Below are 21,948 nucleotides of genomic sequence, written 5' to 3'. Positions count from 1 at the left end.
ATGAAAGTATCCTCATCCAGGTAATAATGATTAAATTTGGTTATAGTCATAACCCCGGGGAGGGGGCAGGGTAGGGTAGTTCCACAATGAATCAAAAACAATTTTACATTTAGAAGAATACTGTTTACAAGGACATTTTTGCCCCCGTTTATGTTCGCCCCTTTTGTCATTCTCACAGGTGAGCGAATTTAAAACTGGGCGAATTCAAACAACAGAGTATAATTTCTTAACCATAAATTTAAAACAGAGCAAAATCAATGGCTAGCGTATTAAACATAGCGTGAAAAAGTGGATCGAAATATATTAGCCATGTATGTAATACATAAGAAAAGCAATCTGCGGATGAATTAAGAACAAAATGGGCCATATAGATACTACGGTTCAGCATTGTTACTTATGGGTCCCTTGTCGTACTTTGCATTCAAAGCTCAAACACCACTTGTTTTTGTTTTTGTTTATACAGGGCATGCATACATAGAATCCTCCACCAGAAGGAGATAACAGTCTCAAACATTGAATCCAGTTGACATGGACAGAAAAATATGGTATAGTCTCGTCAGATTCTTCTAGCACTCAAATAATTGTGACAAGAATTTTGTGTAGGACGACTTGAACAAAAGAAAAAAATAATAAAATAAAAAAGGGATTTCCCAAAATACAACCCTCCGAAATTCCCCCTCACATTTCTGTGTTTTCGGTCTTTTTGACGAGAAAATATCTGAAGAGAAATTATCTAAATGCAAACTAATGAACCATAAACAGTTTTGAATATGAACAGAAATGACAAATATTTAAAAAGCTCGCATTGTCAGGTTTCAACTGCAAAGCAAATTATGTGTTCTGGAGATTTAAAAGTGCTTTTATTTTTCATTGCAGTTACCTGTTTTAATACATACTATGGTAAGTTTGGAAACAAAAAAGTCTTGACGACGTTATAGACTCTCATCTCTCTCTCTCTCTCTCTTTCTCTCATAATAAATATTATTTAGGTAATGGTATTTAAAAATAACTACCCAAAATATATTTTCGTACAAATCTTGTCAGTTAGTTGCTTTAACATGATGTTATTACAAGATACCGAGTCCCTAGTTGTGATGATTTTTTTTTTCTGACAAATCAACTTATTATCTAAGTCGATCAAATAAAAAAATCTTACAATGATTGCAGAAATATGCTACAATTAATCATTACAAAAATTACAGAAAAGAATAACGTTGGAAAGTTCTTACATATTATTGTATAGATATAGTAAGTTATATAAAAAATAAAGTTTTCTCGTTTCCACTTCTAGCTCTGAAGTTTAAGACAAGGTATAATTATGTTTCACATAGATATACATACAATATATGAAAAAATATATATTAACATCAGTTATCTTTAAATATGTAATAATATTTTTAAAAAATACACGATTTACTAAATTCAACCTCCTCCTAAAACCGAGTGTATATGAATTAATTAATGCTAATGCATATATCCATCCCCATTCGAATTTAATTTTATTTCAAAAGAATAAAACAGAATCAAAAGATAAATACTCATTTAAGTATAAAACCAAATAATTTAATTTAACGTGTAACACGTCATTTGACTGGATAAAAGATTTTGTTATACCCTTATAAATATCATTCTATATATTTATTACTTATAAAAAGTCCAACAAAAGAACTGTTTATTACATCAACAATTTCACTACTTTGCGTCACTCGTCTGTTACGTCACAAGTAAGTAATCATCATTCAATATCGGCGGCGCGAAAATAGCCGAAGAAAAGAGCTACAAGAGTTGTTGCTAAAAGCAAGGTAAGGAAGAAGGGAAGAGTATGTTTTGTGATATAAGTAATTTTTGTCAATAGATATATAATTGATTTTGTTCTTTCTCAGCTTGATGTTTTATATTTACGTAATTTTAAATAAATAAAAAAATAATTGATACCTTTTGATTAAATTGATCATTCAAAAGGTATAACAAAACAGTGTGAAGCCTTAAAATGTTGCCCTTGGGCGGCCTCGAAAAAATGTTGCCCTCATACCCAGTCAATAACTGTATATTATCCATTTTGTATAACATAACTTGCGTCACAATGAGTTACGTCAAAAAAAGTATTACTCAGCTTGACGTTACCTTTAAAATTTATTCAATGTGAAGCCTTATTTCAAAAATTGTCTTATGAAATTAAATTATAAGGAATGAAGCTTATTTCAACTTATATTAAACGATATAACAACACTAGGGGTAGTTTACGCTTTTCTATAAACCGCTTTTATAAAGCGTAAACTGCCCGAAGTTATGTTATATCGTATAAGTTGAAATAAGCTTCATTCCTTAATGGGAAGATATATGTATATAATCCAGCAAATGAAACATTCTTTTTTTCCAGGACAGGACGTGAGACTTGTGGGGGATGGATCCTTCACTAATATGGGGAGGCTGGAGGTTTCCGTCAATAACACGTGGTATGCGGTGTGTTCATTTAAACGCTATTACGGAGATGATACGACAGCAGCATTACGTTCGAATCTTGGATGTAAAAAGTATATAAAATTATTATTCTGTCTATTTCAGACTGAATCAGAAATAAGTTTCCTTCTCAAAGACCAAAATCATAAAGAGCAAAACACACTGTTTTCTGTGTATTAGTATTATTTAGAATAGCTATTTTCCCATTTGTAACTTGCGACCGTTATTGCGACAGGCACCTTACTAATGCATTAATTCGTTACTGAAGCTCTACTTCTTATCGCTGATTTAAAATTACCACAAACTGGGTTTACCGGATCCGCGTTTGAGTTGACGAGCGCCGGCGTGGTGCAGTGGTTAAAACGTCTGCTTTAGAGTTGCGAAATAAGGAGTCGATCCTTACGTCGCGGGTTCGAATCCCACTGTGAAACGTTGAGACCGGTGCTTCGGATGAGACCGTATAAACCGAGGTCCCGCGTGTCACAAAAGGTGCTGGCCAAAAAAAACCCTCACTGCTCAATTGCCGTAAGTGTCAAGTATAGGACAATATTTGCAGCTCTCCATCGGTAAATTCTGGCGTCTCCAGAAAAGTGAAAAATTCTCGAGAGTACGTTACACAAAATACAACCAATCAATCTGAGTTAGCGGGCGACGCGTCATCGGAACCAGTGAGACAACGGTCACAAATAACAAATGCCTGCCCGCTACATGCAAGGTACGAGGGCTGTACAACAAATAATGTCCTGAACTCTATGACATACAACATAGAAATCATATGACATTAAACTTGACTTTCTCTAATGATTAAATCTTTTATGAATTGATAAAAGTTTGTGCAACCACTTTTCATCAAATAGTTTCATTTTGAGAAGCTGGAAAACAAGGGATTTCCCAGACACTGCATTAAAAATGAATGGTAGAGAATCAGTTAAGTAGAGTAAAATTATACGCTTCATTAAAGCTGCTGTAAAACTTGTTAAGAGTGCAAAAGAAATATTCACTGAAATATGTGAAATTTACAGCAACCAATGTCTGTTTTATAGAAACCTAAGCAGGTGGATTTCAATGAACAAAACATAAAATAATGGGCATCAAAAATGGGTATCCTCCTTGGCTACAAGAACTTGAAAAACCAATGTATATTAGCGAAAATTCAACAAATTATCAATGATGACAGTTCAATTTCAGGAGAAGTCCAAAAAACAAAATTTTTACTAAACAAGAGGTCCACGGGCCTTATAGGTCACCTGAGTATCATGTAAAAATTTCCAACAATTGAATTTGGTTTGTGTTTTAAACCAGAGGCCATGAAATTCACAATTTTGAAAGAGGCACTATTGCTTATCATAATTATACACTTAGCAATGCTTACTAGATAGTCACTTAACACCCATAAGTAGATCAGAGTAACTAAGAGAAAAATGCACTTCCATTCTAAACCATGCAATTGTGCACCCCACCCAATCCCACAGAACCACAGACCCTGGGGCCACATATTTCAAAATTTTATCATCATAAATGTTATTTCATCAAATATGGTTGATTAATACTAATGAGCAGATTTCAAAGCCTTCATTTATTTTCAGACTATGTAACCCCCCCCCCCGGTACCCCTGACCCAGGGGGCATGAAATTCACCATTTTGCTAGATGCACCTTTCCTCATCATAAATATATATATATATATATATATATATATATATATATACATGTACTTAGATCATTGGCATAATATCCAGGAGCAAAGGAAAAGATTTTCAAAGAATTAATGTAATGTAGAGCCCCCCTCTCCTTACACCAAATAGCTAAACCCCTGACATAGGGGCCATGAAATTAACATGAAGAGGCACTCTTGCTCATTATAACTATATACTTACTTAGTTTATTTAATACCCAGGATCAGAGGAGAAAATTTTTGAAAAAATAATGCATTTTCACTGTATAATCTACGTAGCCCCGCCCTAGCACTAGAACCCCTGACCCTGGGGCCAAGAAATTCACAAATTTGGAAGAGGCACTCTTTCTCATCATAACTATGTACTTAGTTAGTTTATTTAATATCCAGGAGCAGAGAAGAAGATTTTCAGAGATTTAATGTATTTTCACTATATAATCAATAGAGCCCCATCCTAACACCAGAACCCCTGACCCTGGGGCCATGAAATTCACAAATTTGAAAGAGGCACTCTTGCTCATCATAACTATGTACTTAGTTAGTTTATTTAATACCCCAGAGCAGAGAAGAAGATTTTCAGAGATTCAATGCATTTTCACTATATAATCAATAGAGCCCCGCCCTAACACCAGAACCCCTGACCCTGGGGCCAAGAAATTCACAAATTTGGAAGAGGCACTCTTTCTCATCATAACTATGTACTTAGTTAATTTATTTAATACCCAGGAGCAGAGAAGAAGATTTTTAAAGAAATAATGCATTTTCACTATATAATCTATATAGCCCCGCCCTAGCACTAGAACCCCTGACCCTGGGGCCATGAATTTCACAATTTTGGTAGAGGACTCAATGCTGATTACAATCAACCAACAGTTTGACTGCTTGATGTCCAGGAGTAAAGAAGAAGATTTTTAAAGATTTCATTAATATTAGTGGTTTTGGCCCCACCCCTCAGGCCCCAGGGGGGCGGGGACCGTCAAATTCACAATTTTTGTTCCCCTTTACCCATAGATACTGTATACCAAATTTGGTTGAAATTCGTTCAGTGGTTTCAGAGAAGAAGCTGAAAATGTTCAAATGTTAACACACGATACACGACGGACGACGGACGAAAACGGATAGGAATAGGTCACCTGAGTGACTCATACTCAAAAATATGTTCTAAAAACAATCAGAAATTGGAAAAAAAAGTTTCGGGCATGTTTTAATTAAAAGAGCAGTGGCGGATCCAGAGGGGGAGGGGATTACGGGGGTTGCACCCCCCTTTGAATTTGCAAAAAAAGAAAGAGAAAGAAGAAAGTCCAAAATTTTTGTTGTGTTTTTACTCTAGAAAACGTTCAGTGAAAGGCTAATTAATGTTGTATTATATAAAGAAATTCGGTTGTGAATACAAAATGAAACCCCACCCTCTCTATAAATTAAGATTTTCGGGTTCGGAGATATATTTTCCTTATTTAAGAGAAAATATTAGTAATTTAACTACGTGTATATCTAAAATGTACGTTAAAATTACTCTTTTCCCCTTCAACCCCCCCTTTGAAAAATCCTTCAACCCCCCCCCCCCCCCCCCCCCCCCCCCCTTTTGAAAAATTTCTAGATCCGCGCCTGAAGAGAATATTTAAGGTCAAGATCTAGTAAATGACTTTGACTGATTTTGTGGTGCTAGATCTGAAATTGATGATAAATTAATACTAAAAATAGAAAATATATCAGAGGGTCAATATTTACATAATTATATGTTGCATGTTAACATTATTTATCTTAGCATGTAGGGAACAGAAATATGCCACCATACAAATGAGAGATGCTAGTATATAGTTACTCCCATTCTAATGTAATTTATGCATATTGTTTGATTATTACTTATTATTTAGTTAATTTGCATTTTGTTATATACACTACCAATAAAGGTGTTCTTTTTAGCAAATTATTTGCATTAGAACATTGCATTTACATTTTATTAAATTAAGTACGTGAAGCGTAATTTTGAATTTAGTAGATTGCAGAATTTGCCGAATAAATGAGTATGATTTAACTTGCTATTAATAAGATATCTTCCTACATTCTTTTTAATAAGATTCAAAGCATTTTCAATTAAGTTAGGGAATAACTTAAGCGTCGCCCGTAAAACTCAGTTTTCGACCGATTAATTAGCGTCAACGGTCCCAATTACCAAATTAGAATATATTGTTATTCCCATTCTAAATTAAATGCAACATATGCATTTTGTTTGATGTTAACGTTTTGGTCTAGCTTTTGTGATATCATCATGAAAAGCATTGCTCGTTTAAATGCCTAAAAAATAATCAAAGTATTAGCCAGTCAATTATGTCTTACAAAACAATTGCATTAGAATTTAAAGCAGTCATAAGTTTTTTTGTAAAACGGGTCCATATATTCCATGAAATTTAATCTGTACAGCATATAATTAAACCCAAAAATCTTTTAATGGGGATAAAATATCCAAAATTCATTGCAAACTATGGTAAAACCTGATAAGATCGATTTTATTATTATTTTTTTAATCTAAATAAAAAGTATGATCATATTTTTAAAATCTCTCCTATTCCCTAGCAGATAAATCGCTTAGAAAACAACTTCATTTGAAAAGTTTAAAAAAAGGGAATTCCTTTTTTTTCGGGCGTGAATCACTTGGTTTTACCAACCTCTATTTATGGTAACGTTTCCGGTATATTGAAATTATGGTAAACATGACCTAAATATCTTAAACTATTTTCAGGAGGTAACTAAAGGCGTTTGTAATTCATGGCCAGCAGAAGTGACAAAAATCAAAACAAATAAACACCCTCTTACACCACAACCTCACTTGCACAGACACTCAAATCCTGTGGAGTACGAGGAGCGTTCAATATTTAACATTTTTATTCAATTTCTAATTTTTTTAGAACACATTTTTGAGTATGACCCTTTGTAAACTGGAATATGGCAGATTCTATGATTTTCTGTACTTGTTTTTTCCTTTCTGATAGATGTTTATCTAAGTTTGAAAAATGAAAAAAGTAAAAGGTTGAAAGATCTGGCAAATTTTGTTGACGTGACAAAACATTAACTTTCTGTTTATCTCCCAAACTCCTTTACTCATCATGGCTTGTGGGTTTTGACGCTGTCATGAAGAAATTTAATGTAGTGAATTCCTCATTCTGTTTCCTTCCTCTCATAAACCTTTCAATTTTTGGGGAAAAAATTGTTTTCTAAACTCCTCCAGAAATTGAACTTCCTGCCCAAATAAATATGAATTTGAACAATAAGACAGCTAATATTTAAGAAAAAGGCATATAAAACTGTTTTTGTGCTCTTGCAATTTCTTGCTCTTTGTAGGCCTTTGCAGTTTTGTCAAGTACATCTTATTGTAAATTTGTTTTGAGGGTTTAAAGCAAAATGGATTCAAGTTTCATTATCTGTTTGAATTTTAGACAAACGTGGTTAAGTACAATATTTGATTTTTTAAAAATAATTGTTTAGATATTCCTACACCCTGTCGTTTTCACTCATTTTTAAAAATATAGGGTGGCCTTTGCGTAGTAAACTTTTTACTTTTTACTATCAAATGTTTCTTTAAAACAGTGTGAACTACCCCCAAAATGATTTCTATCAATTTTGCTATGTGTCTTAAAGTCAATAAAACATAATCAGTGATAATTTGTTGAATTTTTGCAAATATACATTGGTTGTTTTAAGTCCTTGTTGCCAAGGAGGGTACCCATTTTTGATGCCCATTATATAATTTTTGTTCATTGAAATCCACCTGTTCACGTGTCTATAAAACAGACATTGGTTGCTGTAAACTTCACATTTTCAGTTAATATATTTTTGGGACATTAACAAGTTTTACAGCTGCTTTAATGAAGCGTTTTATTTTACGAGAGTTTACCATTCATTTTTAATGCAGTGTCTCAAATAGCCCTTGTTTTCCAGCTTCTCACAATGAAATAATGCGATGAAAAGTGTACACTTAAACTGTTATCAACTCATTAAAGATTCAATAATGAGAGAAAGCCAAGCTTAATTTCATATGATTACTATGTTGTATGTCATCGAGCTAATGACATTATTTATTGAAGGTCCTTCGTAAATCAAGCTTTTGAACAGTCTTTTTATGCCCCCCCCCCCCTTCGAACAAGAGAAGGCATTTTGTTTTTCTGTTGTCTGTAGGTCGTTCAGTCTGTCGGTCCACCATCAGTTTCATTTTATTTGCAAAGGTTGAACATATTGAAATGAAATTTGGTATACATACAGATTTATCATAAAAATCTAGGCCAAGCTCTGTTTTGGGTACGATCAAGTCACTTTAGACAGAGTTATGCCTCTTTGACTTAAAAAAATCCAATTATTTGTAGTTTCCATAAATTTTCTTTGCAGAGATCGCCTGCGTGGCGTAGTGGTTGGAGCGTCTGCTCTAGAGTCGCGAAGTAAAGAGTAAATCCTTTAGTCGCAGGTTTAAATCCCACTGTGGGACGTGGAGACCGGTCCTTCGGATTAGACCGTATAAACCGAGGTCCCGTGTCGCAGTAGGTGCTCGCACGAAAAAGATCCCTTCCTGCTCAATGGCCCTAAGTGCAGAGTATAGGACAAAAATTTGCAGCTCCCCACCGGCAAGTGGTGGCTTCTCCATATGAGTGAAAAATTCTCTAGAGGGACTTTAAACAACATACAATTAATCAATCAATCATTGCAGAGGTTATACATACTGTAAACCAACTTTTATTTACGACGGCGTTATATCATCATTTACCAAGGGGTAACAAGTTTGCGACGATTAATTTTCGCTTGTTTATTGAAAGTAGTCCGATCCTCATGTCCTTATGTAAATTTATCCACAGTATTTCTTTAAAGTTAAAGATTAAAGTTAATCATATTATACAGGGAAAATTGTCAAATCTCCAATATTTTTGCAGAAAAAGCGAATTGGAATATCAACAATGTATTTTCTAATTGCAAATTGATCAACAAATATATTTTAGGTTAAACAACGATAGGTATCCAGGCATTCAGAGAAATGGTCATGATTTTTATACTAATTATTTGGTATTTTTTGTCTTCTATTTCTGACATGTATTCTATAATACATAGTGTAAAAGGCTGTTGCTATCATTGCAAAAGACCACAAATCACTTCTCATTTCATATCATGCTAATAAGCATTGGTATCTAGGGCTGGATTCAAGAAAATCTGATTTTTCTAATACTGTACTATTTTTTTTCCTTTTATAGGGTACAAATGTCAACTTTTATAAGACCTTTTCTTAGACTTCCAAAAACCTTGAATCTTATAAAGATGAATAAAATGAAAATTGTTTCATGAAACAGTTTCGTTTTCATGTAAGCTTCATTTTGATGCATTTCAAATTATATTAATTTTTGGAGTTATCCTTCCTGGCTGAGGATCGGATATCCTTAAAATCAATATCAAAAGATATCGGGTATTACTAAAGTAAAGTTACAATGTTATACTTATAGCTGAATTCTCATCAAAAGGAGATATCAAAAAGAGATTTCGTATCCCTTAAAGAATAATACATGTATATACTGACACGCAAAAGAAACGCAACAAGCAGTAATCTACAAATGTTTGAATTTTTTATCTAATGATTTTCAAAAAAGAATAGCCCCGAGGGGATCCGGGTTAGAATAAGTCCTCAGTACCCCCTTGCTTGTCGTAAAAGGCCACTAAATGGGGCGGTCCTTCGGATGAGACCGTATAAACCGAGGCCCCGTGTCACAGCAGGTGTAGCACGATAAAGATCCCTCCCTGCTCAAAGGCCGTAAGTGCCGAACATAGGCCTAAATTTGCAGCCCTTCAGCGGCAATGGTGACGTCTTCATATCAGTGAAATATTCTGGAGAGGGACGTTAAACAGTATACAATCAAAAAAGAATACAGTAAGGCTAAACTCACTTTTCAGAACATCAGGGATTTGATAAAATATTTTTAATATGTTAAATGTTTATCTTTTAACTTTACTAAGTAACATGTGACTGTTAAAACACCACCCTCCCAGCCATTCAATTACAAAGTGCAAGACTGTCCTAAACAACAATTGCAGCTTAATTTTTACGATACAATAGGTTAATCAATATCGAGATCTGAGCGAAGGAATTATTTTTTGTCATTTTTAAGTTTTTGAGATGATTAGGTCGAAATTTCTCTAACTTAGCGCATTGTAGTAACACTTGGACTTCCGGTCGAAGGACTATAATTTGGATTTATGCATATGATACATAAGACCCCGTTGAGGCGTAATGCAGTGTATTTTTGCATCATCAACTCTCCATCACCTTTACGCCAGTTACTGCAATGGAAATGCTTACAAGCCATTTTCGAGAAGCCTTAGCATCGTAACGGGAAACAAAAGGAGATTTTATTTTTTGAAATATTGCTGCTTTACTTAAGATGAACAGTATAAACCCTTAAAACTCCCATAATATTGCCAAATGATTTGTTAAACATGCAATTTTTGATTTCTGTTAAGCAGACTCAAACTTGACTTCCGGTTATGGTACGAAAATCGTTCAACGATATTTACCAATTTGAAGATATCCATAATTTTAAGATACAAAATTCTTTACTTTACATAATTACTTCCCCAAAAGTAGGGTGTTGCGTTTCTTTTGCGTGTCAGTATATCTCTCATATCTACTGAAAAAATCTCTGTCAAGGAAATCGAGAGATCTCCATATCTTTGACAATGCTTTTTAGCTCACCTGAGCCGAAGGCTCACTTAGCACATTGTAGTCCGTCTGTAAACTTTTCACATTTTCGACTTCTTCTCAAGAACCAATGGGTCAATTTTAATCAAACTTGGTACAAAGCATCCTTGGGTAAAGGGAAGTTTAAATTGTAAAAATGAAGGGCCAAGTCCCCTTACAAAGGGAGATAATCACAAAAATAGACCTTCTTCTCAAGAACCACTGGGCCAGGAAAGCTGAAACTTATGTGGATGCATCCTTTGGTAGTGTAGATATTAAATTGTTAAAATCATGACCCCCGGGGATAGGGCAGGGCCACAATAGGGAATCCAAGTTTTACATAGAAATATATAGTACAAATCTTTAAAAATCTTCTTTTCAAGAACCACTGGGCCAGGAAAGCTGAAACTTATGTGGATGCATTCTTGGGTAGTGTAGATATTAAATTGTTAAAATCATGACCCCCGGGGGTAGGGCGGGGCCACAAAAGGGAATCCTAGTTTTACATAGAAATATATAGAACAAATCTTTAAAAATCTTCTCCTCAAGAACCACCGGGACAAGAAAGCTGAAACTTATGTGGAAGCATGATTGGGTAGTGTAGATATTAAATTGTTCAAATCATGACCCCCGGGGTTAGGGCGGGGCCACAACAGGGAATCCAAGTTTAACATAGAAATATATAGAACAAAACTTTAAAAATATTCTAATCAAGAACCACTGGGCAAGGAAAGCTAAACTTGTGGGAGCATCCTTGTAGTGTTGTTAAAATCATGACCCCCGGGGGTAACAAAAGGGAATTTTTTACAAAGAAATACATAGAACAAATCTTGAAAAATCCTCTTCTCAAGAACCACTGAGCCAGGAAAGCTGAAACTCATATGGAAACATCCTTGGGTAGTGTAGATATTAAATTGTTCAAATCATGACCCCCGGGGATTGGGCGGGGCCACAATAGGGAATCCAAGTTTTACATAGAAATAAATAGAACAAATCTTTAAAAATCTTCTTCTCAGAAACCACTGGGCCAGGGAAGCTGAAACTTATGTGAAACAATCCTTGGGTAGTGTAGATATTAAATTGTTAAAATCATGACCCCCGGGGATAGGGCAGGGCCAAAATAGGGAATCCAAGGTTTACATAGAAATATATAGAACAAATCTTTAAAAATCTTCTTCTCAAGAACCACTGGGCCAGGAAAGCTGAAACTTATATGGAAGCATCCTTTGGTAGTGTAGATATTAAATTGTTAAAATCATGACCCCTGGGGGTAGGGCGGGGCCACCATAGGGAATTCCAAGTTTTACATTGAAAAATATTGAGCAAATCTTTAAAAATCTTCTTCTCAAGAACCACTGGACCTGGAAAGCTGAAACTTATGCGGAAGTATCATTGGGTAGTGTAGATTCTAAAGTTTTAAAATAAAAAAGGGAAGGGGTTGTTGGGCATGATAGGTATAGCAAGAGGGGGAATCTGGTAAAATCTGCATCACCCAAGTTACTCAGGTGAGCGATGTGGTCCATGGGCCTCTTGTTTAAAAAAATATTTAATTATGACAATTTTAGCTACATATTTACTTAGTATGACAAACAATTTGTTGAATCAAAATATTGAGTAGATAATCCCCGTTTTATCGAACATTGCCATTCTTTAGATGGAAAATTTAGAACAGCAGACATAATTTTATCTTTACAATTTACTTTCCATTTTCATTATAGACTACGAAGAATTTACTACTCCTGGTTCGGCGTTGGAAATGAAACCAAATGTTTGAACAACTTTTATTGTTCTTCCCGATCAGCCATTTCTTCGTGTACCTTCAGCCTGATAGAATGCTGTTCTTCAAGTGTAAGGGCCTACTTCTGTGATCAAGGTTTGTGCTACAATGTATCTCTCTCTGAAAATACCAGGGATATTATCATTTTCAAGCAAATTGTTAATCATATCACGTTAATTATTACCTCGGTAGTGTTTGTGCTATAATCCCTTTCTGATTGTAAGATTAATTGGGAATCAAATTGCAATATTTTTTCCTCAAAAAGTGTGACATGTAATTTATTTTGAAATTTTAAGAAAAAGAAGACGTTGGCACTTTGTCAGAATTAATTAAATGCATGTATCAAGTCCATGTTAAAATCGCGTATAAAAAAATTGAGGGGCAATATGAAAACCATTTATCCTTCTGTATTCAATAATTCAAAAGTGAAAAAAAAGAATTAGATAGATTACATGATCAGTATACGTATTCGCCCTGCTGACAAAGCAGGTATCAACATTGTATTCGATTGTAAGGCTCATTATATAAATTGTATTTTAGAAGAACTTGGATTCAGTTCTACAAGTGGTAAACCAACTTATACTCATAGTTCCCTTTCTATGGAAGAAATTCTTCAAAATCATATGTCTGTTTTGAAAATTTTAATATCTCGAAGAACCAAAATGATTTTGAACTACCATATATATACATGCATTGGATTCCGTAACTTCATAAGAATCCTTACAAACAAATATACATTGTGGATTCCATTAAATGTTCAACCAAGCCTCTTTATTTCTCACTAAGATATTGACAGTAGTGAAGGAAAAACTTCAAGAGTACTGTGCAACAATATATTCAAGAAGTGATGTGAATCAGATGAGGATACTCAAAATTTCCAAAGAACTTTTGGACAATTTCAAATCACAAGATTTTACCAAAATTAACCATGTTAACAGCTTTAAAACTTACGACTTTTCAACTTTATACACAACCATTCCCCACGATAAATTAAAGTCCAGGCTTTTTTTTATATCATTGACAGCTGTTTTTTCAATAAAAATGGAACTCAGCTAAATTTATCATTGGTCATTGGTCATTTGCAAAAGCGATTTTGTTAAAAACATTCTGATTGCACACACAAGTACTCTGAAGTTGACATCAAAATGATTCTTGAGTCTCTGATTGACAAAATGTATGTGGTTTTTCGAGACCCGGTCTTCCAACAATCTATTGGAATTCCCATGGGTACCAATTGCACTCCCGTATTAGCAGACCTATATTTGAATTTATATGAAGCAGAATATGTGCAAAATCTTATACGTGAATAGAAGAAAACACTTGCTGTGGCCTTCAACTCAACATTTAGATATATCGACGACGTAAATTATTGTCAATTAACAATGGTAATTTCCATTCCTATGTCGATACGATATATCCTGGTGAGCTTGAGATAAAAGATACATAGTCTGACACATCTGTTTCATACTTGGATATTTTACTTGAAAAAGATCTAACAACCAAGCTCTATGATAAACGTAATGACTTTAACTTTTCTATCGTCAACTTCCCTTACCTATGCAACAATGTACTGTACCTTCGATTACCTGCATACGGCGTTTATATATCTCAGTTGATTAGATACTCAAAAACATGCTGTACGTATGAACAATTTCTAAAACGAGTTAAATTATTGACAAACAAGTTGATGAAACAAGAATATCAGCAGTCTCGTTTAAAGTCATAATTTTTTAAGTTCTTTGGTCGATACAATGACCTTGTCAGCAAATACAATTTATCATTGAGTCAAATGCTGACTGACGTTTTTCATAAGAATTGTTAGTCCATTATTTATACACTGAATTGACGACGAATATTTCCCGATCATGACAAGAAGCAAACGGCGGATGTGGCCGGTCAGCACGGAATGGTCACTCCTCCGTGGCACCTGATCCCATCTTTGATGTTTTAGAGGTCCGTGTTTGCTCTGCTCCTATTTTGTATTGTTTTTATGAACTTTGATATTGAATACTGTTCGTTATCTCCATATCCTTCAAAAGGTGTGACATAAAATTTATTTAGAAATGTATATCCTTCAAAAGATGTGATATTTTATTTAGAAATGTCAATTTAAAATTCAAATATAATTGTTCCTTTGATTTAAAACTTCAAATCATACATATTGAATTATTACCTAGTGTTTTCTAGTGTTTTCACTTACTGTAAACCAACTTTTATTCGCGACGACTTTATTTCGCGATTTACCAAGGGTAAACTAGTTGGCGACGATTAATTTTCGCGATATGATCTTTTTCGATCTGTTGTAAATAAACATAGTGACTTTAGGTACCGGTTCGCGACGAGAAATGTTCGCGAAAGAGACAGACGAACTTCGCTTTTCATAATAGTTGGAAAACTAAAGATATAAACATACAACGAAAAAAGACAGACAATGCTTTTCATGTAAAAATGATATAACAAACGAATTCAACTAATATTTATCAAACACAATGTACGAGAAATGAAACCATGTATGTATTCCAAAGTTCTTAATGTTTAAAAACTTTTTTTCAGGATTAGAGATTGCTAATTCCAGTATAAGGTTGGTTGGAGGCTCCAATATATCTGGTCGAGTGGAGGTTCAGATTCAAGATGTCTGGGGGTCAGTGGAAACGGACGGATGGAATTATCATGCGGCCAGACTTGTCTGTCGATCTCAGGACTTACCTTGGTAAATCTGTTATATGTTTTTCTGAAAAAAGAAAGTTGAAAAAAAAAATTGTTTTATAATAATTTATGGTTATTGCATGATCGTTAATTTCATGTTCGGAACCATACTTTTCATCATCAGTTAACTAAATCATATGCTCCAAAGAACATGGTGGTACTCATAAAAAATCATATTTCCAGTATATTTTGCAATGATCGCGATCTTGCAGTCATAACAATGAATAATGTAATTAACAAGCGATGTCTTAGGTAGTTGGAGATGCCATTTTCAATAACGAAATGTTTTAAGGAATCGCTGTCTAATTAATATAGTATGCCGGGGCATCAACGATTAACTTTGGTGATAACATAGTATGGCATATGATATGGCGTTAATATTTGACACAATTTGCCATAAATAGGTGCATTTCATCCACTAAGACACCAAAAGTGGTGGATCACAGTTCTTTGAATTTGCTTGTTTGATCCGTGTCGTCAAGATCACGGGCGCTTGACGTTTTTAAACTTTATTTTTTATATTTATACATATTAGAATAATAACTATTATTATATGATGGGAACATTTTTATTTATGGAAAGAAAGGTTAAACGCTTATGATCCAGATTGAATGAATTTCGACTTGAAAAGATATTCTGAGAATGACTTATTGGTCAGACGTGTACAGATGTCAATGAAATTGTTTTTATACCCCTGTAGTCGACAATTTTCTGCTTTTAACCCAGTCTGTCCGTCTGTCTATCCAGCTGCCTGTCTGTCTGTTTGTCCGCAAAACCTTTAACCTTTTGATTGAATTTATTGTTTATTGTGTTTGAAAAACACATCCTTTTTCTTTCAAATTTTAAATTATAAAGTGGAGATGACGGTCAGTATAAAGTCAGCGAATTTGTTTTATTATTTAAAAACGATAAGCAACATTTGCCCTACAAATCAGCTTATTAGCTAATAGGCGTTCTCTCTATATTTGATTTGTTATAATATTGGCTCCTCATCTATAATTTCGTAAATGAAAACAGTGATACATAGATTTACCTCTCTAGACAATACATTAAAACTACAAATTCCATAGGAGAGCAGCCATGATCGTGAAAAATGGACTTTACGGACGAACTTTGGGGAAGTCTTGGATGACCGACACGGAGTGTACTGGTTCTGAAAATAATCTTTTTCAATGTTGGTTCAATCTGCAAGGAGAAAAACAAACTTTCTCAAACAATGCTGGAGTTATTTGTGCAGGTAATTTTACTTTTCAATTGACCAAAAAAAATCATTATTTCAAAACTGTCAGTTTTCTGAACAAAATTTTAACATCAAGATTATATTTGACGGTGTTATTTTGTTGAGCACTTGATTATCAACAAATTTATTTTGAAGTAATGTGTGAGCATTCTGATATTTTTCAATTGCAGTGCAATATTTGTTGAATAAAAGAGAGTTGTCAGCCAAAATAATTAAATTTCTTTTCTCAGACTCGATTCCGGTCAGACTCGTTGATGGCGATACGCCAACTTCCGGAAGAGTGGAGGTATACATTGATGGGAAGTGGGGATCTGTACTTTCGTACATTATCGAAAAAGACATGACAGCTAAGGCCATTTGTAATATTCTGGGAACTCCGAGGTTTGTTTACTTATTGTGTATAAACTGATAAATCAAAGCTTAAGTGACAATGCCTTATCCCGAAATAATTGATTAATTCCCAAACGATATTCAGTTTCCTTTACTTCTATCATGATATCAGGTTTTTAATGGTTTCAGTATATTTCTGTCCAGTGCATTTGTCATGGCATTTCTCAGAAATGAGATCTAAATTAAGGAACCTCTCTACACAAGTGCAGATTTTTTTGGACATTGGGAAAAATATATTGTATAAAAGGATTAATGTTGTCAGAACATATTTGTTTAATTTTCAATGTATGGTGCGTCGCATTTACTCCCGGGAAAAATGATAAAAGACAACACTGTATCAGTAAATAGAAATCACTGTTAATGACTTCAATAGAGAAAATACATGTAAATAACACATTCAGTTAATTTATCTTAGCCTTTTAAAATGTTAAGAATACTTGAATTGATTACATATTGAGTAATATATTGAAAATTTCTATTTTTTAGAATTTATATTTAAGGGCAGATCACTCTAACCGCAGAAAAATACCTTAGAATCAGAACTCTTTGGTGTGCAGAGTAGAGAGGGTTCTTAATGACGGCCAATTTCTTGTTTCAGTTCATCTACCAAGGCTTTTTACGTGGAATCGGGATTTTATCGAAAATCATCAAGCATAACCTGGCTAGTGAAGCTGTACTGCTCTAGTGATGCTTCCAGTTTATATCAGTGTTCCTGGGCAATAAGTGGCTATTTCTCAAAGTCAAATAACTTTGGGGTCGTTTGTCAAGGTAATATTATTTTTAAAGTACCATATCATGAACACGGTGTTTAATAGTCCTTATTTTTTTTGGCTCATAATAGTGATATTATGTAGTATGTGCATAGACAATTTACAAGGAAAGAAAATTAAAAAAATGTTGAAAATTTCAGCGCGATAGGTTGATAATTAGCCAAATTTAAATTCTTTTATAATAAAATTTATTATATGATTGAATAATTTCCATCTCCTTGATTGGCTGAGATTCATCTATGTTAGAAAAATCTACGTTGTATTGACCTGCACGTGACGTTCCAGTTGAATACAAGGATTTATTTCCTCAACATTGATCTAAAAATAGATCGGGAAATTCCAAATTGATACAGATTGTTCAGTTTGGAAAGCTATTTAAACGACTATTACTTTTTTTCATGTGAATAAAACATAAGCGAATATATAATATTTTCGGGTGAGGGTGGTAAGAGGGGATCCAGGGACCTCCCTCCAACACTTTTACTGAACAATAATTTCTACTTTTTGGCAGTCAGTTTTCCTGATAATACTCCTTTCTTTCAAAATCTATCCTATAAAAAAGACTGACATTTTATTTTTTTTCACGGCAACTAAAATTAATAAAAAAAAAAATCATTTCAAAATCATGCAGTTATATATAATGATGAGTCTTGTTTTTTCCGGTCTTATGTCGATACTGTATATCCCAGCGAACTTAAAATAAAAGATACCACAGAATCTGATACATCTTTTCATATTTCGGTGATGTTTAACTTAACCAAGGCTAATGATAAACGAAATGACTTTAACTTTTCAATTATCAACTTCCCTTACTTACGCAGCAATATACCCTTATCACCTGCATACGGGGGTTACATCTCTCAGTTGATTTGATACGCAAGATCATGCTCTACGTATGAACAATTTCTAAAACGAAGTAATCTATAGGTTAACAAGTTAGTGAGACAAGAATATCAACAGTCTCGTTTATGGTAATCATTTAGTGAGTTATATAGTCGATACAATGACCTTATCAGCCAATACGAGTTTCATTGAGTCAAATGCTGACTAAGGGTTTTCATACTAATTGTAAGGCCATTTTTTACACACTAAATCGACGGATTTTTATTTGCCGATCATGGCAAGGAAAATTGTCCATTTTAAAATTTTCAATGAAACCGAGAAAAATTTTGTGCGAATGGGATGATGACCTTATTAGAACAATTGGATATTCAAGAAATAAATCAGTTCCACAGTAAATTAAAGAAGCATTCTTTCCCCCCTTTTTTTCTTTAGGATACAAGCTCGTCTGGAACATAAATTTAGTGCATCACGAACCCGATCGTAGTCCGAATTATAAAAAATAATTTAAAGATATGTATGCCGTATTAAACAGTATTTTTGCACAGCTGAAACCGAACAAAAATTTCTGGAGTATGATAAGTTACCAAAAATAAAGCATTCTTGCAAATTCGACGAAGTTTTATTTGGTATTAACAAAGTACTGGTCAGGAAAAGAACACGATATTCTCATGCATATTTATAAAGGACTGACGTTTATCCTGGATCTGCGCATGTGCGCGGGAAAAGCATCGCAAGAATCATCAGGTCGAGGAAAATATTTTTGTGACGTCTGTTCAGTGAGGGACACAAATAGACCAATCAGCTCAATGAGTTGCATTTAATGCATTTATGGGTTACTACATAAAATACTACATGTGTTTTTCAAAAAGGTAGTTTTCTAAATCGCTCTCAGAAAGACATGATGCATTATGTACATTATTATCTACTAATTCCATGCTCATATTTGCATACAAATGATTAACAATGATGAAAATTAAAGTTTACCCCACTCCATTGTACAGGTCTGTTTGTTTAGAGTTTCCCCGTGCTGTACTGCTAGTGGACATTTTCGGTTGGGTGAACATTTACGGATCTTCAGTATGGAGCGCATTATGCGCAATAGATATTTTATGTCAAATACAATGTATGGAAAGTAATTTAAACTGCTATGTTTACACCCTGAATGGGATATCGTCAATTATCCCTTTAGGTTTTTTAATATGAACTACATAACATATGTAGATGAAACTTACATTCCATACATCTTGCCTTCTTAGAAATATAGTTGGGCTAATAAAATAAAATTGGTCAAGGAATTCCAGGCCTCTAAAAACTATTCCAGTATGAGGGCACAACCAAGCATTTCGATGAACACCATTAAGAAAAATTAATTCAGGTAGGTAGCATCGTTTTTTGTTTTAAGTGGGTGGGGGATAGAACAATTAGAATAAAAATTAACTAGCTCGAAGAAATCTGACAAGTAAAATAGGTTCCAATATCTTTCACTACTAAATTTTATTCATTCACTACAATTTACCGCCAAACTCCAAATTTCACTTTCGAATTAGCCCGAGCCAATGCTGATAACCTACTTGCAAGATTTTTTATATTATTTTCAAGGGGTCAGAAATATTGTGATTCATATGTAAAGAATATAATTATATTATTTAGTAGTATTCTGGTTTTGGCATTCGTATATTGTGCAGATTTATACATGCTATTCTGTGGAATACTTTTGTTGTTTTGAACCATTAAGAAATGCAGAATCGAATGTATCTAATAACCATTTTGATTGATCAAATTATATCATTTGTTTGTATTGGTTATTTCATTTTGGCACAACATGGTTTCCACACTTCTTTATCCATAGTCGCTAACAGCTGTAGAAGTTCATCCGATCGAAAATGTCCATTGAAAAGACAATTGCACGTGATTATTCGTCGGTACGAAAAGCAACCAACTCTGAGGTGCTCTCAATATTGACAATCCCTAACTCACGTGTTTGTAGTAAAAACGTAGTAGACCATCATTTCGGTTCATTCACGAGATTGGACCATTGTTTGCTGTAAACATGCGCGACAACGTGATCATGAATATTTCAATAAGAGGCGGTTTTTTATCCGACACGGAGAGAAAATAACTTTTACCAAATAATATTTCATAACTTTTAAAAGTGATGGAGTGGAATTGTCTTATTTGCAGAAAGTATATAACTTATATAACTTGATGAGACACCACATATATTTATTACTTTTAAAATAAAACACTAATACGGCATATATAGCTTTAACATGCCATAATTCCGTCAAAAATCAATGAAGCGGATAGAAATTCGAAAATTAACTTATATACAAATAAGTTGTGAACAGGGCATTACATGACAAAAATCCGCTCAATAGCTGCAAGAATTTGAAAAAAAAAGTGCTGAAAACAAAGTGGGACAGACTGACAGACGGACGGACGGACGGACGAAATTCCACAATATTCTTACATAGAAAATTATGTCTTGTTTTTGATTTCAGATATTAACGAGTTTTCGATAAGATTGGTGAATAATCAGACAGCCAACAGGGGCTATGTTGAAGTGTTCCTTGGTGGATTGTGGGGCACTATCACACACACTCGGCCCTACAGACACTACACCTGGGGTAAAGGAGCTGCGACCGTGGCCTGTAGGCAACTTGGTCTTCCACAGTAAGTAGAAGCGACGAAATTGTGACGAAAAGTGACCATTTTTAAAAAGTCAAATAAAAAATACAGATTAAGAGAAAGGGCAAAACCCAGACCTCTGAGAACATGGGTGGAATCAGATGCCACGGAAGAGAAATGGAAATAGAAAATTATCACGAACATTATTACTTGCAGAAAAATTGCGTTTTCAATTGCATAACGGGAGTTGGAATTCTCCTTGTAACAGGTCGGAGAGAATACTCGAAATCGGGTATTATCCCTGAAATCGCGTATAATACTCGATAGTAGGGTATCGTTGAATCCGCGAAATCGGGTATAGGAGGTGTAATCACCTAATAAAACTTAAACAATGGGATGGCGCATGTTGACGAGTTAACTTTCATCTAGATACACATGTTTTCTAAAGGTATCATTAGCCAAGTAAGAATTTGGGCTTCAAGATTAATGCGCTCGGGACAACAAATACCCGTGTAGCTCAGTACATTTCATGATCTGCACACAAAAAGGCGTTCGATTTGCTTTATATTTTACCTTATGTTGAAAGTATATACATTTTCCTAATGTTAATTCCCAACACAACAGAATTGTAAAGTATCAGAATTCGGGAATTTATAATGATTCCACATCAACACGACAAACATGAACAATTTGTAAATAAATCAAATAATACGGAAACACATTTCACACACCAGATATGATGCCATGTACTAGT

General features: G+C 34.1%; 1 protein-coding gene across 1 annotated transcript; it reads left to right on the top strand.

The window, feature by feature from the left end:
- The first annotated feature begins 306 nt into the window (after positions 1-306).
- On the top strand, positions 307-21,243 carry LOC134272115 (scavenger receptor cysteine-rich type 1 protein M130-like). The gene is made up of 8 exons (XM_062754353.1): positions 307-900; positions 2,381-2,534; positions 12,559-12,713; positions 15,171-15,327; positions 16,394-16,560; positions 16,794-16,944; positions 17,552-17,721; positions 21,068-21,243. The coding sequence occupies exons 1-8, from the start codon at positions 771-773 to the stop codon at positions 21,241-21,243; spliced, it is 1,260 nt and encodes a 419-aa protein (XP_062610337.1). The 5' UTR covers positions 307-770.
- Positions 21,244-21,948: the final 705 nt, after the last annotated feature.

Source organism: Saccostrea cucullata, unplaced genomic scaffold, assembly GCF_032062105.1.
Source record: "Saccostrea cucullata isolate Sc308-1 unplaced genomic scaffold, CSIRO_AGI_Scuc_v1 ctg594, whole genome shotgun sequence".
NCBI classification, from domain to species: Eukaryota; Metazoa; Mollusca; class Bivalvia; order Ostreida; family Ostreidae; genus Saccostrea; species Saccostrea cuccullata.
The sequence above is the reverse complement of the archived record's forward strand: the minus strand, read 5'-3'. Positions and strand labels throughout refer to the sequence as shown.

Coding starts and splice junctions, on each gene's coding strand:
- LOC134272115 (XM_062754353.1), top strand. CDS start 771: ATGAACAGAAATGACAAATATTTAAAAAGCTCGCATTGTCAGGTTTCA. Junction 16,945..17,551: donor AATATTCTGGGAACTCCGAG/GTTTGTTTACTT, acceptor TTCTTGTTTCAG/TTCATCTACCAAGGCTTTTT. Junction 17,722..21,067: donor CTTTGGGGTCGTTTGTCAAG/GTAATATTATTT, acceptor TTTTGATTTCAG/ATATTAACGAGTTTTCGATA.